The sequence below is a fragment of the Bufo bufo genome, chromosome 2, assembly GCF_905171765.1.
Source record: "Bufo bufo chromosome 2, aBufBuf1.1, whole genome shotgun sequence".
Taxonomy (NCBI): Eukaryota; Metazoa; Chordata; class Amphibia; order Anura; family Bufonidae; genus Bufo; species Bufo bufo.
The window spans coordinates 323374119-323397301 of record NC_053390.1 but is presented as its reverse complement, the minus strand read 5'-3'; the positions used below and the strand labels follow the sequence as shown (position 1 = coordinate 323397301).

The following is a 23183-nucleotide window of genomic DNA, read 5'->3' as shown; positions in this document are numbered from 1 at the left end:
CTGAAGTGTCTCCGTGTGCATTCCGTTTCAGTATTTCCGTACCGTGAAAAGATAGAACATGTCCGATTCTTGTCCGCAAATCACGGTGCTTGGCTCCATTCAAGTCAATGGGTCCGCAAAAAAAACGGAACACATCCGTATGTCTTCCGTATCTGTTCCGTTTTTGCTGAACCATCTATTGAAAATGTTATGCCCAGCCCAATTTTTTCTATGTATACTGTATATGGCATCGGGAAAAACGGAACGGAAAAATGGAAAGAAAACGGAAACACAACGGAAACAAAAAACGGAACATCAGATCCGTAAAAAACGCACCGCAAAACACTGAAAAAGCCATACTGTCGTGTGCATGAGCCCTAAGGGCTTGTTCACACGACCGTATGGCTCTTTCAGTGTTTTGCGGGCCGTTTTTAACGGATCCATTTTTCCGTTTTTTGTTTCAGTAGTATTCCCGTTTCTGTTCCATTTTTTCCATATGGCATATACAGTATACAGTTATTACATAGAAAAAATTGGGCTGGGCATAACATTTTCAATAGATGGTTCCACAAAAACGGAACGGATACGGAAGACATACGGAGTACATTGACATACGGAGTACATTCCGTATGTGTTCCGTTTTTTTGCGGACCCATTGACTTGAATGGAGCCACGGAACGTGATTTGTGGGCAATAATAGGACATGTTCTATCTTTGAACAGAACGGTAATACGGAAACAGAATGCATACGGAGTACATTCCGTTTTTTTTGCAGAACTATTGAAATAAATGGTTCCGTATACTGACCGTATACGGAACGCAAAAAACGGCCCATATACGGAACGCAAAAAACGTTCGTGTGAACGAGCCCTTACGTTTATTGACAAGGGCGGATTTCAGAAGGCCCCTGGCAAACATCACTGAATGAAGCTGAAGTTTCTATGGTGTTTGCATTGTCAAGATTAGAACTAGGCATTTCTTATTTAACATGTACATGACTTTATATAGATGAAGGCTTAACTCAGCTAGGTCAGAAAATTGAATGGTTACCCTTACCTTAGTTTCTGTGTGCTTGATAATCCTGTTAAATGATTACCAATGTATAATAAAGGTAAAGGAAATAACTGCAAACAGAAGGAAGTGACAATCAGTTTAAACAGTTGACGTAACTGTTGAGGTTAATTTACACATTGGTTTTATAATACATTGGAATTCTGTCAGCACTGGATCTGAGCAGTTCACCACATTAGATGAAGGTTTGATCATAGTAACATAGTACATAAGGACGAAAAAAGACATTTGTCCATACAGTTCGGCCTGTTATCCTGCAAGTTGATCCAGAGGAAGGCAAAAAAAAAACTGAGGTAGGCCTCATGCACACGACCATTGTTTTATTCCGTGTCCGTTGTGCCATTTTTCGTGATTTTCCGCGGACCCATTGACTTTCATCCGCGTCCGTGATCCGTGGTTCCAATCTGTCAAAAAAATATAACCTGTCCTATTATTTTCACGGAAAACGGTTCGCGGACCCATTCAAGTCAATGGGACCGCTAAAAAACACGGAGGCACACAAGATTGTCATCCGCGTCCGTTTTTTTTCCTATCATTTGCATGGCAAACCTGTCTTAGACTTTTTTTTACATTCCTTTATGTCTGGTGGTCCTCCAAAAATAAAGGAATACATACGGAAACAAAAATGGAAACGGAACAACGGAACCCCATTTTGTGGAACGGAACACAACAACGGTCATGTGCATGAGGCCATAGAAGCCAATTTTCCTTACTTTAGGGGGAAAAATTCCTTCCCGACTCCAATCAGGCAATCAGAATAACTCCCTGGATCAACGACCCCTCTCTAGCAGCTATAGCCTGTAATATTATTACGCTCCAGAAATACATCCAGGCCCCTCTTGAACTGTTTTAGTGAATTCACCATCACCACCTCCTCAGGCAGAGAGTTCCATAGTCTCACTGCTCTTACCGTAAAGAATCCTTTTCTATGTTTCTGTACAAACCTTCTTTTTTTCAGACGCAGAGGATGTCCCCTCAGTCCTGGGATCAGTAGATGATGGGAGTGATCTCTGTACTGACCCCTGATACATTTATACATAGTAATTAGATCTCCCCTTAGTCATCTTTTTTCTAAAGTGAATAACCCTAATTTTGATAATCTTTCTGGGTACCCAGTGTACTTCGCAGTGTAACTAATTTATAAGCATTTTTGACAGTTGTTATATTTTTTCTTTATTATATGTGGCAGATAAAAAATTAATTGCATACCCTCAAATGTGCAGTGGAAAAATCTAGTACAAGTGAATTAGGTTTTCAATGTCAATTTTCTTGTATTGCACTGTACTATATTGTGGATTTTCGTGCCAAAACCCATACCACAGATCTACAACAAATCTGCCACATCTGATTATGGCCTTCGGGTGGCAGATTTGTTGCAGAAATTTCTACGATTGTCCCGTACTGAATGGGGTTTGTAAATGAACATCCATATACTTCAAACACAACCCCATTCTAATGTATGCAGCCGATTTCAGGACTGTGTTACAGTACATTTCAAAATTTCCATGGACTTTCAGCACCAAAAAGTGCGGTCAAAATGCATAAAAATTGCATCAAAAGCTGCCTAAAAAAAACTGTGTGAATTCTGCCTTAAGGGTACATGACCGTATGTCTTTTGCGGATTAAGTATCTGCAAAACACGGATTCCGCATTTTGCGGAATGTAAACGGCAAGCCCTATTATAGAAATGCCTATTCTTGTCAGCAATTACAGAAAATAATAGGACATGCTCTATCTTTTTTGCGTGGCCGTAAAAAGGACATATAATTGTGGTCACCACACGGTGTGCTGTCTGCATGTTTTGCAGCCCCATTGAAATGAATGGGTCTGCATCCGTTCCGCAAAATTATGGAATGGATGCGAACCCTTAAATACAGTCTTGTGAATTAACCCTAAAAGGGTTTTTCTTGTTTTATGTAAATAAAGATTAATCATTGTTGTATAATGAAAGGTTCTGCCACTTTCTTCTATATGTGTATGTATTTAAATTCCTTATCAGTTTGAGATCTGTTTCCTGGAAACATTCTTGGTTCCTTACAGAGGATGAAAGCCTGTGCTGATGTAATACTTACAGTACCTAATAGCTTGCTACAATTGTATCTAGACTATGGCCTGATTCACTCACTGGTAGTGTTGAGAGAACTTCTGTTTTCAAGTTCGGCGTACAAGGTTCAGGTTCTAAGAATTCTGTTATGAATTCCGCTACCACGTTCCACAACTTATGGTCTGTGGTAGCGGAATCCATAACGGAATTCTTAGATAACCCGAACACAGACCTTGTACGCCGAACTTGAAAACAGAAGTTCGCTCATCCCTACTCACTGGGAGTCATTTATTAAGACGAGGCGAGGAAGATTAGGTGGCTCTACAGCAGACGTGTGCAAGGAGAGAAACCACTCCACTCCCTGGGGGCTGGGGGCCACTATGGGGGACATTATGGGGCACAATGGGGAACATTATTAATTCTTGAGGTCACTATGGGAGGAATTACTTTAGCAGGGATCAACTATGTGGGGACATTAGTAATTCTTGTGGCCAGTATAGGAGACATTATAACTGCTGGGGACCACTATGGGAGACATTACTAATGGTGGTGGCCACTATGGGAGACATTATTACTGCTGGAGACCACTATGGAGACATTACTAATGGTGGTGACCACTATAGGAGACATTATTACTGCTGGGGACCACTATGGGAGACATTATTACTGCTGGGGACCACTATGGGAGACATTATTACTGCTGGGACCACTATAAGGGACATTATTTCCCACCGAATGTAAGAGGGAAAGGGGTGAAGGCAAAAAGGCCTGGAAACTAGGGAAAGGATCAGGTCACCTCCTAGAGAAACCCTAATCAAAGGGTAGGTGAGTTCATACACAGGAACCTAAAGTCCTAACTCACCCTGTAGGACCCTGGTACTAATGTCAGGACAAGAGACAACATGTTCTTCCAAACGGTAAGACGAACTGGAGTCTCGTTAGGCCTAAACACATATGACAGGGAAAAGAGCAACAAGAAAACCCAAACAATAAACAAAAAGGGAAGAAGACACCTAACTTCAAATAGCTAAGGAAGCACAGGAACTCCGCAGAGATCCAAACACCAGCAATCCAAAACTAGGCTGAAGCTATAAACTGCACAGCATGGTGGGAGAAGCCACAATAAATAGGGAAGGTAAAATGACCACATAAGCAACACCTGAGGCAAGGGGTGTGGCCATTACCAAAAACACAGACACAAATTGATCCACAAGGAACCTGTCAGATCAAACCACGTGTTGCCAGTCTCACTGATCTTCTGGCCCCTGCCACAGGAACGTCCGTGATACTGCCTCTGAGGGCAGCATAGTGTAGTAAAACAGGGTTCCTCAACTCCAGACCTCAGGGTCATGTTTTCAGGATTTCCTTAGTACTTAGCAGGTGATATAATTAGTGTCAGTGCATCAGGACTTACCACCGGTATTCATTCTGTGGGATATGCGCAAATCATGGGCCCTGAGGACTGGCGTTAAAGGGGTTATCCAATACTATAAACTGCCCCTCCATATGCCGGGCCCCTCACAGAGAATATAATTACCTGGCTCCCCGCGCCGCTCCTGGTCCCCGCACCGCTGCTGCTGCTTCTCACCGTGGACGGATGAAAAAATCCGGTGTCGGGAGGGAGCAGCCAATGGCAGACAGGGACGAGCCTCCGTAGCATTGCGGGTGACGCTTGGGAGGCTTGTGCCCATCCCCGCCTGCCCCGGATGTTTTCATCCGAGCACGGGGAGAAGCAGCAGCGATGCGGGGACCAGGAGGGAATACGGATATCATCCAGTTTTTTTTTGCGGATCCGCAATTTGCAGACCGCAAAACACATACAGTGTTGTGCATGTAGCCTAACAGTGTTTTCCTATGCACAACAGGGAAAAAAACTGTCAATCATTGTCCAGAGGGTGGAGGCAGCTTGCATTTCAAGCATTTTATCAGAGAAATCAGCTAAATTCTTTAAAACTGCTTCCTGTTAACTGAAATCAGTGCGGGTCATTTACAAAAAACAGCTTTTTACGCTGGTCTTTTACTCCCTTTTTGCGCTGGCTTTGCTGACAAAAATGCTCCTAATTTATGACGAGGCACACATTTAGGCCTCCTGCACACGAACGTGTGCTGCCCGTTGCCGTATTGTGGACCGCATTTGTGGATCCGCAATACACGGGCGCCATTCCGTGGGCATTCCGCATCACGGATGCGGACCCATTCACTTCATGGGGCGGACAAGAATAGGCATTTTCTATGAGAGTAACGGCCATGTGCGGACCACAAAACACATACGGCCGTCTGAATGAGCCCTAACAGGCACGCGATGCCGGAGATGCGCCTAATTTAGAACAAGGTGCTTGTCTCATCATAAATTAGGCACAAGCTACGATCGCGCATCGGAAAAAGGCGGTCTTTATAAATGATCTTCAATATTCCTCACATTATTCCCCATTGCTGGTGGATAATAAGTGACCTAAATGTGTAAACACGGGCCTAGAGTTTATTCACACGCATTGAAACCTTTGCAGAAAAGGTGATATGGTAAATAGTGAATTAAAGCAGGAAAATCTTGAGACATTATGTGCATGCAAGCTCCTTCAGGATCAGGAGGTTCACAGGTTCAAGGGAAATACTGACCTTTCTCGGGATCTCTCTGTCAAAATCTGGGAATGTGATTATTCCTTTCACCTTTCCTATGTACAATATAAGAAGTGTGAATCCCATCTAATAAAGCAGAGACATAATTTTAGTGACTATTACACAGTTAATGCATCTTTTCTCAATATTTAATGATAAACACTTGGTTCAGGTGTGTGAAATTAGCATATTTCAATAAGTAGCATGCTACATACTTTCATGGCAGTGCCAACCATGGCCAAAATCCAAGGGTCAGACACAGAATTCTGTTTCGGGTTCCACAATAGAAATACACAACGTGTATTTTTCTGACGTGATTTCTGATTTCCACTGTGTGAACATGTACAAAGAGATCTGTCCACCTATTGTGGTATCTCCAGTAGATTTCATTAGCAAGCGTTTCCCATGCCTCTCACACTGCCATTACAAGGTAAGAAATACATCGGCAGAATTTTGAAAAATTATACGACCAAGTTCAAAAATGCTAAGGCCTCCTTAACACATCTGTGTAAGGCCTCTTGCACACGACCGTGTGTCCCCCGTGGCCGTATTGCGGCCGGCATATGGAGGGTCCACAATGCATGGGACACCGGCCGTGTGCATTCCGCATCACGGATGCGGACCCATTCACTAGAATGGGTCCACAAATCCGGAGATGCAGTGCAGAACGGAACGGAACCATGGAACGGAAGCACTATGGAGTGCTTTTGTGGGGTTCCATTCTGTGCTTCCGTTCCACAAAAAGATAGAACTTGTCCTATCTTTTTGTGGAACGAACAGATTGCGAAGCCCATTCTAGTGAATGGGGACGTGATCCGCATGCGGCTGGCCCGCGGTCGGTGCCCGTGCATTGCGGACCGCAGCACACGTTCGTGTGCAAGAGGCCTAAGAGATGACATCCGTGAAAAAACGGTCAGTGTTTCAGCTGTGAAGGTTCTGTGTTTATTCCCATGTTGGCCCTCTTTGTGTCAGGCTACATTCACACAACTGGAGGTAAGTTAAGAGAAAAATGGATGGGCACTCTTATAAATGGAATCACATAGAATCAATAAAACATTTATTAGAATTGGATATAATAGATAAACAATAAAAAATAGACTAGATAAAAGTAAAAATGTATATAAAATAAATGGATAAAACAATATCCAAAATGTCTAGTCGACTGGTACAGTTGAGGGTAAGCTTTGAGATTGAGTTGGTCTGGACGGTGGATTGCGCCTAAAGTGGTGCGCTGTAGGATTGGCGCATCAGATCGATATGATAATAGAACAGCTATTATGGTAGCACATATAAGTGAGCAAAATATAGATGAGCACAAAGTATAAGTCCTCTTAGGAAGTACTGAGTGGAATTTATACACTGCTCAAAAAAATAAAGGGAACACAAAAATAACACATCCTAGATCTGAATTTATTAAATATTCTTCTGAAATACTTTGTTCTTTACATAGTTGAATGTGCTGACAACAAAATCACACAAAAATAAAAAAATGGAAATCAAATTTTTCAACCCATGGAGGTCTGGATTTGGAGTCACACTCAAAATTAAAGTGGAAAAACGCACTACAGGCTGATCCAACTTTAATGTAATGTCCTTTAAAACAAGTCAAAATGAGGCTCAGTAGTGTGTGTGGCCTCCACGTGCCTGTATGACCTCCCTACAACGCCTGTACATGCTCCTGATGAGGTGGCGGACGGTCTCCTGAGGGATCTCCTCCCAGACCTGGACTAAAGCATCTGCCAACTCCTGGACAGTCTGTGGTGCAACGTGACGTTGGTGGATAGAGCGAGACATGATGTCCCAGATGTGCTCAATTGGATTCAGGTCTGGGGAACGGGCGGGCCAGTCCATAGCATCAATGCCTTCGTCTTGCAGGAACTGCTGACACACTCCAGCCACATGAGGTCTAGCATTGTCTTGCATTAGGAGGAACCCAGGGCCAACCGCACCAGCATATGGTCTCACAAGGGGTCTGAGGATCTCATCTCGGTACCTAATGGCAGTCAGGCTACCTCTGGCGAGCACATGGAGGGCTGTGCGGCCCTCCAAAGAAATGCCACCCCACACCATTACTGGCACGCTACAGGAAGAATCAATCAGCCAGCCCTCTTCCACTACCTGTGCTTGCGCAACCTGAGACACGTGGGACACTAAAGACACGGAGCCGACAGTACAGCGAGCCGAGACATCGGGACTGCCGCAGACAAACAGCGGGGCACAGTACTCCATCGGCAAAAAGATACAGTGGAACGTACCTGCTCTACACACAATATAAGTGAGCTATCATCAAGTTTCCTTCCTGGCATGACATAGTGCACAGACAGAGGTAAGCTTACCGTTCAGGTACTCCACGTGGGATGCCACGAATGAACACTGTTTCTGCAATTGTGAGTACTAACAGACACCACCATATTAAGTCTGAAAATGTATTCTGACCAATGAATGAATATTAGAGAAGCACATGAATAATATCTGAGATTACTGTGTGGTAACATTAATACAACCAACACAAAATTAGAGATATTCTTTCAAAGGAGACCTTTCACAACCAATTAAACAGATTACCAGAATATTTACCATTTTGGGAATATACACTGCTCAAAAAAATAAAGGGAACACTTAAACAACACAATGTAACTCCAAGTCAATCACACTTCTGTGAAATCAAACTGTCCACTTAGGAAGCAACACTGAGTGACAATCAATTTCACATGCTGTTGTGCAAATGGGATAGACAACAGGTGGAAATTATGGGCAATTAGCAAGACACCCCCAATAAAGGAGTGGTTCTGCAGGTGGTGACCACAGATCACTTCTCAGTTCCTATGCTTCCTGGCTGATGTTTTGGTCACTTTTGAATGCTGGCGGTGCTTTCACTCTAGTGGTAGCATGAGACGGAGTCTACAACCCACACAAGTGGCTCAGGTAGTGCAGCTTATCCAGGATGGCACATCAATGCGAGCTGTGGCAAGAAGGTTTGCTGTGTCTGTGAACGTAGTGTCCAGAGCATGGAGGCGCTACCAAGAGACAGGCCAGTACATCAGGAGACCTGGAGGAGGCCGTAGGAGGGCAACAACTCAGCAGCAGGACCGCTACCTCCGCCTTTGTGCAAGGAGGAACAGGAGGAGCACTGCCAGAGCCCTGCAAAATGACCTCCAGCAGGCCACAAATGTTCATGTGTCTGCTCAAACGGTCAGAAACAGACTCCATGAGGGTGATATGAGGGCCCGACGTCCACAGGTGGGGGTTGTGCTTACAGCCCAACACCGTGCAGGACGTTTGGCATTTTCCAGAGAACACCAATATTGGCAAATTCGCCACTGGCGCCCTGTGCTCTTCATAGATGAAAGCAGGTTCACACTGAGCACATGTGACAGACGTGACAGAGTCTGGAGACGCCGTGGAGAACGTTCTGCTGCCTGCAACATCCTCCAGCATGACCTGTTTGGCATTGGGACAGTAATGGTGTGGGGTGGCATTTCTTTGGAGGGCCGCACAGCCCTCCATGTGCTCGCCAGAGGTAGCCTGACTGCCATTAGGTACCGAGATGAGATCCTCAGACCCCTTGTGAGACCATATGCTGGTGCGGTTGGCCCTAGGTTCCTCCTAATGCAAGATAATGCTAGACCTCATGTGGCTGGAGTGTGTCAGCAGTTCCTGCAAGACAAAGGCATTGATGCTATGGACTGGCCCGCTCGTTCCCCAGACCTGAATCCAATTGAGCACATCTGGGACATCATGTCTCGCTCTATCCACCAACGTCACGTTGCACCACAGACTGTCCAGGAGTTGGCAGATGCTTTAGTCCAGGTCTGGGAGGAGATCCCTCAGGAGACCGTCCGCCACCTCATCAGGAGCATGCACAGGCGTTGTAGGGAGGTCATACAGGCACGTGGAGGCCACACACACTACTGAGCCTCATTTTGACTTGTTTTAAGGACATTACATCAAAGTTGGATCAGCCTGTAGTGTGTTTTTCCACTTTAATTTTGAGGGTGACTCCAAATCCAGACCTCCATGGGCTGAAAAATTTGATTTCCATTTTTTTATTTTTTTGTGATTTTGTTGTCAGCACATTCAACTATGTAAAGAACAAAGTATTTCAGAAGAATATTTAATTAATTCAGATCTAGGATGTGTTATTTTTGTGTTCCCTTTATTTTTTTGAGCAGTATATAAATTCCACTCAGTACTTCCTAAGAGGACTTATACTTTGTGCTCATCTATATTTTGCTCACTTATATGTGCTACCATAATAGCTGGTTCTATTATCATATCGATCTGATGCGCCAATCCTACAGCGCACCACTTTAGGCGCAATCCACCATCCAGACCAACTCAATCCCAAAGCTTACCATCAACTGTACCAGTCGACTAGACATTTTGGATATTTTTTTTATCCATTTATTTTATATTTTTTTCATACATTTTTACTTTTATCTAGTCTATTTTTTATTGTTTATCTATTATATCCAGTTCTAAAAAAATGTTTTATTGATTCTATGTGATTCCATTTTTCTCTTAACTTACCTCCATTTTGTGACCAGTGTGTGGCACTAGTTTGGAGCACCAACACATCACCAGGCAAAAGGAGAGCCGTCCTTCACGTTTCTTTCCTTATACATTCACACAACTGTAGTGTTTTGCAGATCCGCAAAACACGGATATCGGCACGTGTGCGTTCCGCAATTTGCAGACTGCACATGGCCACTGCTATCATAGAAAATGCCGTTTCTGTCTGCAATTGCTGACAAGAATAGGACATGCTCTATATTTTTTCATTGAAATGAATGGGTCCGCGCCCGTTCCGCAAAAAGGCGGAACGAATGCGGACTCATTCATACAGTCGTGTGACTGAGCCCTCATCCACATTCCACGTGCACTGCTAGGCTGAAAAGAGGACTTCCAGAGCATCTCCTATACACGGTCCCTCAAAAACTACTGACTGGAAAAATATGCCATCCATGTTCTGTCAGTGGTTTTTATGGACCCGTAGACTTCAATGGGCGTTTGGTCTACATCACAAACCAATGTAATGCATGTCTCCTGTTGCTGAAATGTGAATAAACAGTCAATGGATCCATGTGCGGTTCGTGGAGAACACAGAGACTACATGGCCGTGATTCACTGATGTGTGAAAGAGGCCTAAAGAAGTGCTCCTACATCAAACTTTGTGTTGAGTACTTGCTATTTTTCTATAGACTAAAGCCGTTTTCACACAGTCAGGGAAGATTTATCAAACTGGTGTAAAGGAAAACTGGCTTAGTGGCCCATAGCAACTAATCAGATTCCAGCTTTCTAGCAGAGCAAATGGAGCAGTGAATGTGGAGATCGCTAGAAAGATATTGTCATGTATTATATGTCTGATTTTAATTTTTCACATCCATCAGGGTACAACCCCTTTAAGGTTATTTGTAGACCTACCTGGCCAACTCCAAGAAATGTTGAAGATGGAAACCTTGATAAAGAAAAATATAAAGAGTTTTTAATATATAGAATATATCTATGAATTACATAGATACAAATCAATAACAAATTATTATCAACCTAGGATTTGATACTTCTATTTGTCACTAACATCCATTGCTCCTATCCTATGGGCTCATGCACATGACCGTTGCCTGTTTTGTGGTCGATAAATTGTGGATCCGCAAAACACGGATACTTGCCGTGATCATTCCCCTTTTTGTGGAATGGAAGGGCGGGCCCCTAATTGAACAGTCCTATCCTGGTCTGTAATATGGACAAAAATAAGGCATGTTCTTTTCTTTTGCCGAACGGCCGTGCGGACATACAGAAACGAAATGCACGTGTCATTTCTGGGTTTTTTGGAATGGTTCTGAATACAGGCCACAAAAATAACGGAACAGACACAGAAAAAAAATATGTTAGTGTGTATGAGCCCTAAAGCCTCATTCACAGGTCAGTGATCAAAGTACGTGTGCTGTACGTGTCAGCAAGGGTCATGGGCAATGAGCGCTTTCTTTGTGGCAAAGGGATTAGGTTAAGAAATTGGCATTGGGGGAGCGCCATTTCAGTTTTCGCCTCAGGCAGCAGAAAGGCTAGGTGCACCCCTGAGCACATGTACCCATTCATTTTAATGTGTGTATTCGCACATCAGTTTTTTACCAGGTTCTGTGGGTCCGTGTTTTTAGTACAGAAGCATGCTCTTTTTTGTCTGTTCATCCCGCCCATTAAAGTCTATGGGTCTGTGAAAACCACGGTTGCAACATGGATGCCATCCGTGTTTCATAGATCATTAGGAAGAGATGCTTTGAAAATTATTTTTCAGCTGTGTCAGTGAAACACGGATGACACACAGACCCAACACAGATCCATCACAGACATCTTCATGGAGGCATCACTGACCACCTTTTCACGGATCTGTCTGCAATATGTCAGTCAGTATAAGGTTAGTCTACTATAAACCCCATACATAAAGAGAACGCTGTCTAAAACTAAGGGCGGTCATACGCATACGACAGCTGTCAATTCCCTCATACACATGCCATCCATACTACATTACTGCCCAGCAGCAGGCACTATGAGTTAAATATTCTTAGCATGGATTCCCATACAGCATTTCAAAGGTAGTCTGTTGCTGCCAGGCAAGCACTATTAGGCTGCGTTCACACGAGCGTGTCCGGATTAGTTCCGGATGCGTCCCGGTGTGTTGCGGCAAACCCGCGCGAGTAGGAATGCAATTGCAGTCAGTTTTGACTGCGATTGCGTTCCGATGTTCAGTTTTTATCGCGCGGGTGCAATGTGTTTTGCACGCGCGTGATAAAAAAACGACTGTGGTACCCAGACCCGAACTTCTTCACTGAAGTTCAGGTTTGGGTTCGGTGTTGTGTAGATGTTATTATTTTCCCTTATAACATGGTTATAAGGGAAAATAATAGCATTCTGAATACAGAATGCTTAGTAGGTGATCAATTGAGGGTTAAAAAATAAAAAAAATTAACTCACCTTGTCCTCTTGTTCGCGTAGTCCTCCCGGTCTTTAGTTCTTTAAAAAGATGAACTATGGGCTAAAGGACCTTTGGTGACGTCAGATCACATGCTCCAATCACATGGTACATCACCGCGGTGATGGACCATGTAATTGGAGCATGTGATCTGACGTCACCAAAGGTCCTTTAGCCCATAGTTCATCTTTTTAAAGAACTAAAGACCGGGAGAACTACGCGAACAAGAGGAGAAGGTGAGTTAATTTTTTTTATTTTTTAACCCTCAATTGATCACCTACTAAGCATTCTGTATTCAGAATGCTATTATTTTCCCTTATAACCATGTTATAAGGGAAAATAATACAGTGTATAGACAGTCACCTAGCAACCGTGCGTGAAAATCGCACCGCATCCGCACTTGCTTGCGGATGCATGCGATTTTCACGCAACCCCATTCACTTCTATGGGGCCTGCGTTGCGTGAAAAACGCAGAATATAGAGCATGCTGCGATTTTCACGCAACGCATAAGTGATGCGTGAAAATCATCGCTCATCTGAACAGCCCTATTGAAATGAATGGGTCCAGATTCAGTGCGGGTGCAATGCGTTCACCTACCGCATTGCACCCGCGCGGAAATCTCGCCCGTGTGAACCGCAGCCTTAGGGCTGTTTCACACGAGCGAGTCAACTGCCAGAATCACGCTCCGTGTGTGAGCGTGATCCCCCGTTCTGGACTTGCAGGAGCGCACGGCATTATACTGATTTATAATGCTGTGTGCATCTGCTTCACCTTACTTCTACAGGATCATAAACTGCCAGTATGATCCTGCCATAAATCATGATAATGAGTACAGAACGGAGGATCACGCTCACACGGATGGACTTGATCATGTGAAACAGCCGTAAAAGGGGTATTCCGTTTATTACACAGGATAGGGGATAACTATTAGCTTGGTGGGGTTCCCACCGCTGGGACCCCCACCAATCACGAGAATGGGGGCCTATACCCTCTGCACCCCCGTAAAATATGTAGACTCCTTTCACACGAGCGAGTTTTCCATCGGGGTGTGATGTGTGAAGCAAACATATAGCATCCAGACTGAATCCTGACCTGTTTATTTGAATTCGTTTTTCACGCATCATTTCTGCGTTGAGGAAAAAAATCTGCATGTTCTATAGTGTGCGTTTTTCATGGAGCTCTGGTTCTATAGCGGTGAATGGGGCTTGTGTGAAAACCAGAGGCAACCCAGATGCAATGCGTTTTTAAATGATGGTTGCTAGGAGATTTACGGTACTTTGTAATTCTTAATTTTTTATTTCATGAGCGTGAAAAATACATCAAAAACTAATTGCACCCGCACAGAAAAAACTTTTTTTCCTGAACAGATCCTGAAAATCCCCATCATTCATGTGAAAGGCCATAGTCTGTTTTATTTTCCACCTGCAGTGGCTAATCCAGCTCCAGTGCTCCTTAGGCCGCACAGGCAGCTGTTCCTCAGCCATCCTGGGACTGCAGGACAGCTGTGGAAATCCAGGACTGTCCATTGCCAGTCTCTGACTCATTAGCTGTATTCCGGGTACCTGTGCTTATTGGATTGCTTGTTCCTCTGACCTTGGCTTGTTTTTTGACCACTCTCTGTCTCTCGTGCTTTGTACTGTGCATCCCGCCTGGTTCTGAGCTCATCTTGTCTTTTGACTTTTCTCTGCCTCCCACTGCATCGTCCGCCTGATTCTGACCTATTTACATACGACTATCCCTGTGTGTTGTGTTTGCCTCTTGGTGTTTGGCTGTCTCTGCACCTTAGTAGTATAGGGACTGTCGACCAGTTGCGATCTAGCTACCTAGGGCTCGTACTGCATGTAGGATGAGTAAGCGGGCTGGGGTCCAGGTCAGGGCTAACTGTCTGTGTCTGTCCCTATCTACAAGCGTTACAGTAGCATAAAACTAGTGACAAACGGTGACTGAGATATTGAATAGTATAATACATAATTGTAAACTCTCCTGGAACATCCAGGAGGCTTCTGTACCTTATCCAGACCTCCAAAGAGTCCCTCTTTTGGAGGGACAGTCCCTATTTTTTAACCAAGTCCCTCATTACTCCATAAATGTCCTTTTTTGATCTGCGGTATAGATTTACATTTTTGTATTTACAATTTTGATCCAGAAAGTGTTTGGCTGGTTCTCATATGCATATTACAGCCCACCTTGTATATTATTTCATTATTTGATGCAATATGAATTTTAGGAAATTTCTATATTCAGATCATTTTTGTGCTATTTCGTAAGAGAAAACTATTGAAGTGTATAGATATGCAGATAAAATGGATCTTTCACACAATGAACCATAAGTGTCCCTCTTAGGCCCCTTTCACACGAGCGTGATGGATTAGGTCCGGATGCGTTCAGAGTGCCTTCAGCGAAACTCGCACTATTTTGCAAGCAAGTTCAGTCAGTTTTGTCTGCGATTGCGTTCAGTTGTTCAGTTTTTTCCGCGCGGGTGCAATGCGTTTTGATGCGTTTTGATGCGTTTTTCACGCGCGTGATAAAAAACTGAAGGTTTACAAACAACATCTCTTAGCAACCATCAGTGAAAAACGCATCGCACCCGCACTTGCTTGCGGATACAATGCGTTTTTCACGCAGCCCCATTCACTTCTATGGGGCCAGGGCTGCGTGAAAAACGCAGAATATAGAACATGCTGCGATTTTCACGCAACGCAGAACTGATGCGTGAAAAACAACTCTCATGTACACAGACCCATTGAAATGAATGGGTCCGGATTCAGTGCGGGTGCTATGCGTTCACGTCACGCATTGCACCCGCGCGGAAAACTCGCTCGTGTGAAAGGGGCCTTAAAACGTCCAAAAAGTTGGGAGGTACCATATATCTTATACAAAGGGTGGGCCCACCAAAAATAGAACCCTGTTTTCCTTGTGTGGTTTGTACAGGATCATGGAAGAATGACGAATGTACCCATTACAGGAGATGACGTGGTTTCTGCCAGCACCTGTGTAACTTGTGCCAGTCTTATGTCCAGGAACACCTTCTGTACCAACTGTTCCATATTCCAGACATACATTTAAATGTTTTGTTTCATTTCGGGCACTGTTGTACCCAAAGCTGCGCACCAAATGCTAATTTTAGATCACAAAGTGGCTGTTTGTGCAGCTCATGGGAATTTTCTGTGTGCCATTCCCTATTGTTCTCCTGTGTCCCAGTCCCTGTTGTTTTTCTGTGTGCCAGTCCCTGTTGTTTTTCTGTGCGCCAGTCCCTGTTGTTTTTCTGTGCGCCAGTCCCTGTTGTTTTTCTGTGCGCCAGTCCCTGTTGTTTTTCTGTGCGCCAGTCCCTGTTGTTTTTCTGTGCGTCAGTCCCTGTTGTTTTTCTGTGCGCCAGTCCTTGTTGTTTTTCTGTGCGCCAGTCCTTGTTGTTTTTATGTGTGCCAGTTACTATTGTTTTTTCTGTGTGCCAGTTATTATTGTTTTTCTGTGTGCCAGTTACTATTGTTTTTTTCTGTGTGCCAGTCACTATTGTTTTTTCTGTGTGCCAGTCATTATTGTTTTTCTGTGCGCCAGTCCGTGTTGTTTTTTCTGTGTGCCAGTCATTATTGTTTTTCTGTGTGCCAGTCACTATTTGTTCTGCAATTTACACACCCGGTTAGGAGTAAGGACGCTTCATATAAAACATGAGGTATTGCAGTGCGCCCATATGTTCGTCAGTATCTAATTACAATCCACCACACACTTCTGTTTGCCCCTTCCTGAAACTCTTGCACAGCAGACACTTGGTATGAATGTGGAACGATTTCAGTACACGTCAACATGTTCTGCAAGAATAATTCTTGTATCGTATGATCCTCTCCTGGATTTCTGCTGTGACAATGGATGTCCAAACACATGGTTGTCTTATGGTTCTTTGCAATAGCCACAGATACTTCGGGAGATTTATCAAAACCGATGTAAAGGAAAACTGGTTTGGCTGCCCATAGCAACCAATCAGAATCCACCTTTCATTTTCCAAAGGAGCTATGAAAAATAAGTGGTGGAATCTGATTGGTTGCTATGGGCAACTAAGCCAGTTTACCTTTACACCAGGTTTGATTAATTTCCCCCATGTACCTCGTATGCCACTTTTGCACCAAACCATATATACTGCTTTTTGCTGAAATGGGAAAATGTGAAAATTGACCAGCAAATAGCCCTGTGTTTCTTTTTACGAGCCTGTGTGTTATAGGCCTCCACTATCGCAATTCTTTGTTCAAGTCAATATGACATGTTGGACACAACACTACTGCCCTCCGCAAAGTGCACCACTCAGCGGGCAGGGAAGCATAACAAGGGTCACATCCATCTCTTAAACTGCTCAGGTAAAGTGAAAGCTGAGCTCGGATTGGTTGCTATGGGCAACAACCACAGTTTTACTGTCAGTACTGTCCTGTCCAAGCCACACAATAAAATCAGGCTTCTGTTTTTTAGGTGTCACTGTTACTTTTTTTTCAGTTAATATTCACTATGGTGACACTTGAATGTTAAAGAGGAGCTGTCACCTCTTCTGACATGTCTGTTTTAGTAACTACTTGCATTCTGGAGCATCTATTCTTATGGCTCAATATTGTGCCATTCCTGTACTATTCCTTCTAGAAGTTATGAAAAAATTTTAAGCAGTCCGCAATAAAGGTCCAGATGGGTGTTACCAGCTGGAGTGTGACCCAACACGGTCTGACAGTGGCAGCATTGACTGGATAGTGTCAGGCATCATAAAGGAATAGCATAAGAATAGATGCTCCAAAATTGTTACTTTATGGCAAATATAAGTAGTTAGTAAAAGCAGACATGTCAGGAGAGCTTACAGATAGCTACAGGGGGTGAGAGAGCTGTGGGTCTGTAAGAAGCAGGGTGGGCAGCAGTGAGGACAAAAAGGAGCTGGAGAGAGAGGCTGGGGTGGGAGATAGGTCATCAGGACAAAAGGTAATGATGAAAATAATATTGCAGCTACAGTATGTAAGGCTGGAATTGCGGTGCTTCAACCAGCCAGGCGGTACCAGGTGATACCTGGCAGACCCCGCGTACCAGCTATTTGTGAGGGTCAAGTAGTCGCAGGTAGCCAACGGCTGATGCAAAACCTGGCTTTGGATGAGGTAGTCGAGCTGGCAAGTAATTGAGTGGAGAAACGGGTTTCTAAGAGGACTGGGCAGGATTGGCCATGTATGGATAGGGATTGGGCAGCTTAGTAGTAAAAACTTTGAAAACAATAAACTTACACAACTCACCTGTCGCAGATGTATTTCCTGCCTCTCCTTCACATCCTTCAGCACAGTATAGTTTACAGACTCCATTAATGTCGGGGAAAAGGCTCCCCACTGCCTGCAAGAGTTCAACAAAACTGCTTGCTTATGCAGTTTGCTGAATGTCCTCCTGGCATATATATAGAAAAACATTTATACATTTATTTTTTTATATCTTTTTTCTAAAGTTTTATGTTGCGGCTTTGTGCTAAAATAAATAAACTGTACTCAATATTTATTAAAAAGGAAAAACAAAAATCTTGCACTGACATAAGTAATATTCAGACCCTTTACTCAGAACTTAGTTGAAGTACCTTTTGTAGCATACAGCCTCCAGTCTTCTTGGGTATGATGCCACAAGGTTTGCACAGATTTGGAAATTTTCGGCCATTCTTCTTTGCAGATGCTGTCGAGCTCTGTCCGGTTGGATGGGGAATGTTATTGAGCAGCCATTTTCAGATCTCTCCAGGGCTGTTTCAAGTTAAAGCCCAGACTGATGGAGGGCTAAAGTGATGAGCGGCAGGGGAAATATTAGAATTTGTGATATTTCACGAATATTTGGGCGAATATTCGTCATATATTCGCGAATTCGTGATCTGCGATAAAAATTCACGATACGTAAATTTGCGATCAACACTACACTTAAAATTCAAAGATATTGCAGCCTTCTCATTGGCCCACAAGCAAGAAGCAGTGAGGGATCATGGGTAATGATGAAAAAAAATCTAGAATATTCGCAATTACGAAGATATAGCACTATATTCTAGATATTCGCGAATTCTCGAAGTGCCAATATTAGCGATAAAAGTGCTACAGTGATGGTTTACCTACTGGAAGTTTCTCCCATCTGCATCCAGGATCTTTGGAGCTCAGCCAGAGTGACCATTGAGTTCTTGGTTACCACTCTTACTAATGTCCTTCTCCCCTGATTACTTAGTTTGGTAGGGCGGCCAGCCCTTGTAAGTGTCCTTGGAAGTGTTCTTCCATTTAATAATTATGGAGGCCACTGTGCTTTTGGGAACTTTCAGTGCAGCAGAAATTATTTTGTACCCATCTCCAGATTTGTGCCTCCACACAATCTTGTTTATGAGCTCTACAGGCAGTTCTTTTCTCCTCATGGCTTGGTTTTTGCTCTGATATGCATTGTCAGCTGTGATGCCTTATATAGACAGGGTGTGTCTTTCAAAATCATGTCCAATCAACCGAATCTACCAGAGGTTGACTCCAATCATTGTGTAGAAACATTTCAAAGATGGTTAAGTAAAATGGGAGGTCCCCAGAGCTAAATTTCAAGTGTCACATCAAAGGGTTTGAGAAATTTCAGTTTTTCCTTTTTAATAAATTTGCAAACATTTCTAAAATTTTGTTTTCTCTTTCTTATCATGGGGTATTGAGTGCAGATGATTTTTTTTGATTTTAGCACTAGGCCGCAACATAACAAAACGTGAAAAAAGTGAAAGGGTCTGAAGACTTTCCAAATCCACTATAGAGGGGAATAAAGAGGGGAATAAAGAATCCACTTTTTATATCTATTGGAGTGCTGCCTCATCTTTGGAAACTACACTATATATGTTATATATATATATAAGGGCAGATAAACTATTGAAAATGAACCAGTGTTTGGTGCCATTTGCACAAAAAACTAGGGTACATGCTTTGCACTGCATGTATCAAGTGTTTTAGACACTTTTTTAAACTTTTTTTTACTCCTTGTCTGATGAGCGGTGTCGCTTTGCAGAAGGGCATAGTTTTGCGGGAGAAGACCCGTGGCTTAATGTGCAGCAAAAAAATGCTCCAAAATTTGCTGACATATGTGGCAAGGAAGAGCGAATCTGACATTTTCGGGTTCCGCGTTTGGGAGGTGGAGGAATTCCGTTATGGATTCCGTTAGCACAGAATATAATAGAATTCTATGATGGAAGGCAAAACGGAAGCCTGTTCTGCCCTGCATAACGGAAACCAGACGGATCCGTTATGCTGTCTATTGACTTCTATTATGATGGAATGCAAAATGGAATGGCTCTTAAAGGCTTCCGTTTTGCATTCCGTCATAGAATTCCCGTCAATGGAATCCATAACATAATTCCTCCACCGCCCGAACACCGAACCTGAAAATGTTGAGTTCGCTCATCCCTCATAGGTGGTTTAAAGTTAGACTACGAAGTCTATAGGTGCGCCAAATTTATGATCCAGCATTAGATATTGTGATAAATGGAGTGAACAAAGTGAATGAGAGCAGCACTGCAGTTACCAGCTCCTTCCACTACACTTCTGGTGCCAAAGCTACTACCGAACAGCTGACCGATGGGTGTACGGGCTGTCAGACGCCTGCTGATCAGATATTCAGGCCTCTCCTGAAGACAGCTTAATCAATATTAAAGGAGTTGATGCCCCCTTTAAGGGGGAAGGAGTAGTACAACGTTCACACCCACTCTTATTGGCCTAGTATGTGGTTTCTATTTGTTTCAAATGTCATGAGTTTGAGGCATTCCCTACATAAATGGCTGGAGCATATGGAAAAAATATGTTTCTGTCATTGGCACCTCCTGATGTCTCTTCTCAAAAGCTGGATGGTATAGTGAAATGTCAAAGATTTTGCAGGGAAACAGGATTAACTGGTTACACCACAGTCTGCTATAATTCACTGGAGAGAGTACATAACAATGAGTTTTCTTTCATCTCCTCTATTAGCCAAATGGCACAATATTTTTCCCCCTTTTGGGCGAAGAGAAGAGCGGATCTCTCTCTCTCTCTGAAATAAGCTGTCTTATATAGGGCAATATATTTAGGTGACAGATCCTCTTTAAGGCTACTTTCATATCCGTGCTTTTGCTGTCCAGTTTTGAGATCCGGAAGGGGATTTTTTTTCTGTATCCAGTAGAATTGGTGCCGCTATGGTGGCCTTATTTATACATGGGGCCCTATTGGGGGCCTTTTTATGCTAGGGGAACACTATTGGGGGCATTTTATATACAGGGGGGCACTAATGGGGGAGTGTATATAGGGTGGCACTATGGGGGGCCTTATATATAATGGGTGTACTATCTGGGCATTTGGACACTGTGGGCACTATAGGAGGCCATTATAAATACTGGGGCTACTATGAGGGCATTATAGACATTGGGGCACTACAGGGGGGTATTATAAATACTGGAGCTACTATGGGGGGCATTATAGACACTGGGGGCACTACAGGGGGCCATTATAAATACTGGAGCTACTATGGGGGCATTATAGACACTGGGGGCACTACAGGGAGGGCTTTATAGATACTGGGGGCACTGCGGCGGTGTACTTGCGGGCACTGTAGGGGTTTGGATGCAAAAAATAAATAAATGCAATTCAACTGTCTTTCATGGCCATTTTTAACGGCCATTAAAAATGAGCAAACAGCCAGAAAATGGATGCAGAATGGCCATGAAAAACTGACAGTAAGGGCTCATGCCCACGACCGTTGCCCCGTCGTGGCCATATTGCGGCCCACATATGGAAAATCCGGAGATACTGTGCGGAACGGAACCACGGAAGTACTTCTGTGGGGTTCCGTTCCTTGCTTCCGTTCCGTAAAAGCTGTGCGGACCGTCGGATGCGGATCGTGGACCCCATTCAAGTAAATGGGTCCATGATCCGCATGCAGCTGCCCCACGGTCGTGCCCATGCATTGCGGACTGCAATTTGCGGTCTGCAGCACAGACACTAAGCTCTTACGCGCGTGAGCATGAGCCCCGAGTCTGTTTTTAATGGCTGTGCGAATATAACCTTACTGTAATGAGGTTACTGAGCAGAGATCTTGGATAGTTGTGGTGCAGTTTGTGTGTATACATATATCCAGACAACAGACCCTATGCCTGAGCTGGACACATAGAGTGAACGCAACAGATCCACAGAATCTGCTGCACATATACCGTATGTGTCTGTAAATACAGAGTAGATAACACAGTCCCGTTCCAGTGCTCCAGGAGACATCAGCTCAGTGAATACATTTCATTTTCCCTAACAGATCTTTTTGGTCCTGATATCCACTGTGCTGGAGGAGGGTGCACTTAATTTATGACAAGACACAAGCTTCATCATAAGTGAAATACATCCCCCGGCAGTCTGTGCTCCTGAATGAAATATATGTCAGCACTTACCTGGCGTAGATTTTAAAGTCAAGATTTACACAACAAAACTGCGTAAATTATGATAAATGTGCAGGGGCCAATGACCCTTTTCAGAGAGTGGCAAGGGTAGTGTAGAAATGCCAGTTGCTACTAGATTTAAGCACAATAGCTTGGATTTGTGACTTTTTAAGGCCGAAAAAATGATGTATTGGGATGATCAATAGCCCCCTATCTTTTTAGATTTTTAGGGAAAATGGGGAGGGGGGGCTCACAAAAATATGCAGCTTGATTTGTTAAATTAAATTCCTACAATCTCAACATGTGCGCTGGACCATTTAGTTTTTTTTTTTTTTGCAGATTCCTCTTGACAGGTGAGAAAGATTTTATAGCAAAAGAAAAATGTATTGTAGAGAAATAAAGCCCTGCTATTATCTATAACAAGGTTTCCGATTATTGCTTCACCGTACCATTATTGTAATAATCACATCATTAGATGTGTTGGATTCAGTAATTGTACCTTTCATCTGACATAAACCCAGATAACATTTGTAGTTCAGCCTCCTTGTATCAGAACTTTTACTACTCTGTAGCAATCCCCCACCATAATATCATTTACTTCTGTACAACAACCCCCGCACTTTCACAATATTACCAACACGGATTACCTGTAGCTGGTGAGCACAGTCTTGTTAACCAGGATAATCAGGAAGGAGGTCACACCATAGAAAAGAGCTGAGAGGAGCCGTGCTCTACAGGAGGACGCAGCTTCTATTTTGGCTGACATGTTGTTCTGGGTGAAGGTCCGGCTAACCCAGGACACTGTCTGCCTTATAGTTTTGGCACAGCCATCGTAACTAAGTAAAGTGACAGAGTAACAACACACACTGCAGTCACCTGGCCCCACCTTTGGACAGGTGGTATGTAAAGGGCGGAGGGAGTGACTCACAAACTGGGAGAAAGAGGAGTGAAACAGGACAAATACTCACAGAGCAATGCAGCACTTAACATAGTGAAACACTTCTCATGTACAACATCTCCCAGATACCTCACTTGTGCCACCTTCTGGAAGTGGCTCCCTATGAGTCAATGTCTGACTTATTAACAAGCCTTTGAACACGGCAAGGGGAAATTTAGATAA

General features: G+C 43.6%; 1 protein-coding gene across 2 annotated transcripts in view; it reads right to left on the bottom strand.

Moving 5' to 3' along the window:
• Positions 1-22958, bottom strand: part of SLC35D2 (solute carrier family 35 member D2) — a 92139-nt gene extending 69181 nt beyond the window's left edge. Inside the window, exons 1-4 of one of the 2 annotated variants that reach the window (XM_040416982.1) lie at positions 22711-22958; positions 11135-11168; positions 5711-5797; positions 1036-1103 (exon numbers count right to left, since the gene is read on the bottom strand). In XM_040416982.1, the coding sequence (XP_040272916.1) occupies positions 1036-1103; positions 5711-5797; positions 11135-11168; positions 22711-22829 (308 nt within the window). In that variant the 5' untranslated portion in view covers positions 22830-22958. The remainder of the gene's footprint in view (positions 1-1035; positions 1104-5710; positions 5798-11134; positions 11169-22710) is intronic. The other variant, XM_040416984.1, reaches the window with a different exon arrangement.
• Positions 22959-23183: the final 225 nt, after the last annotated feature.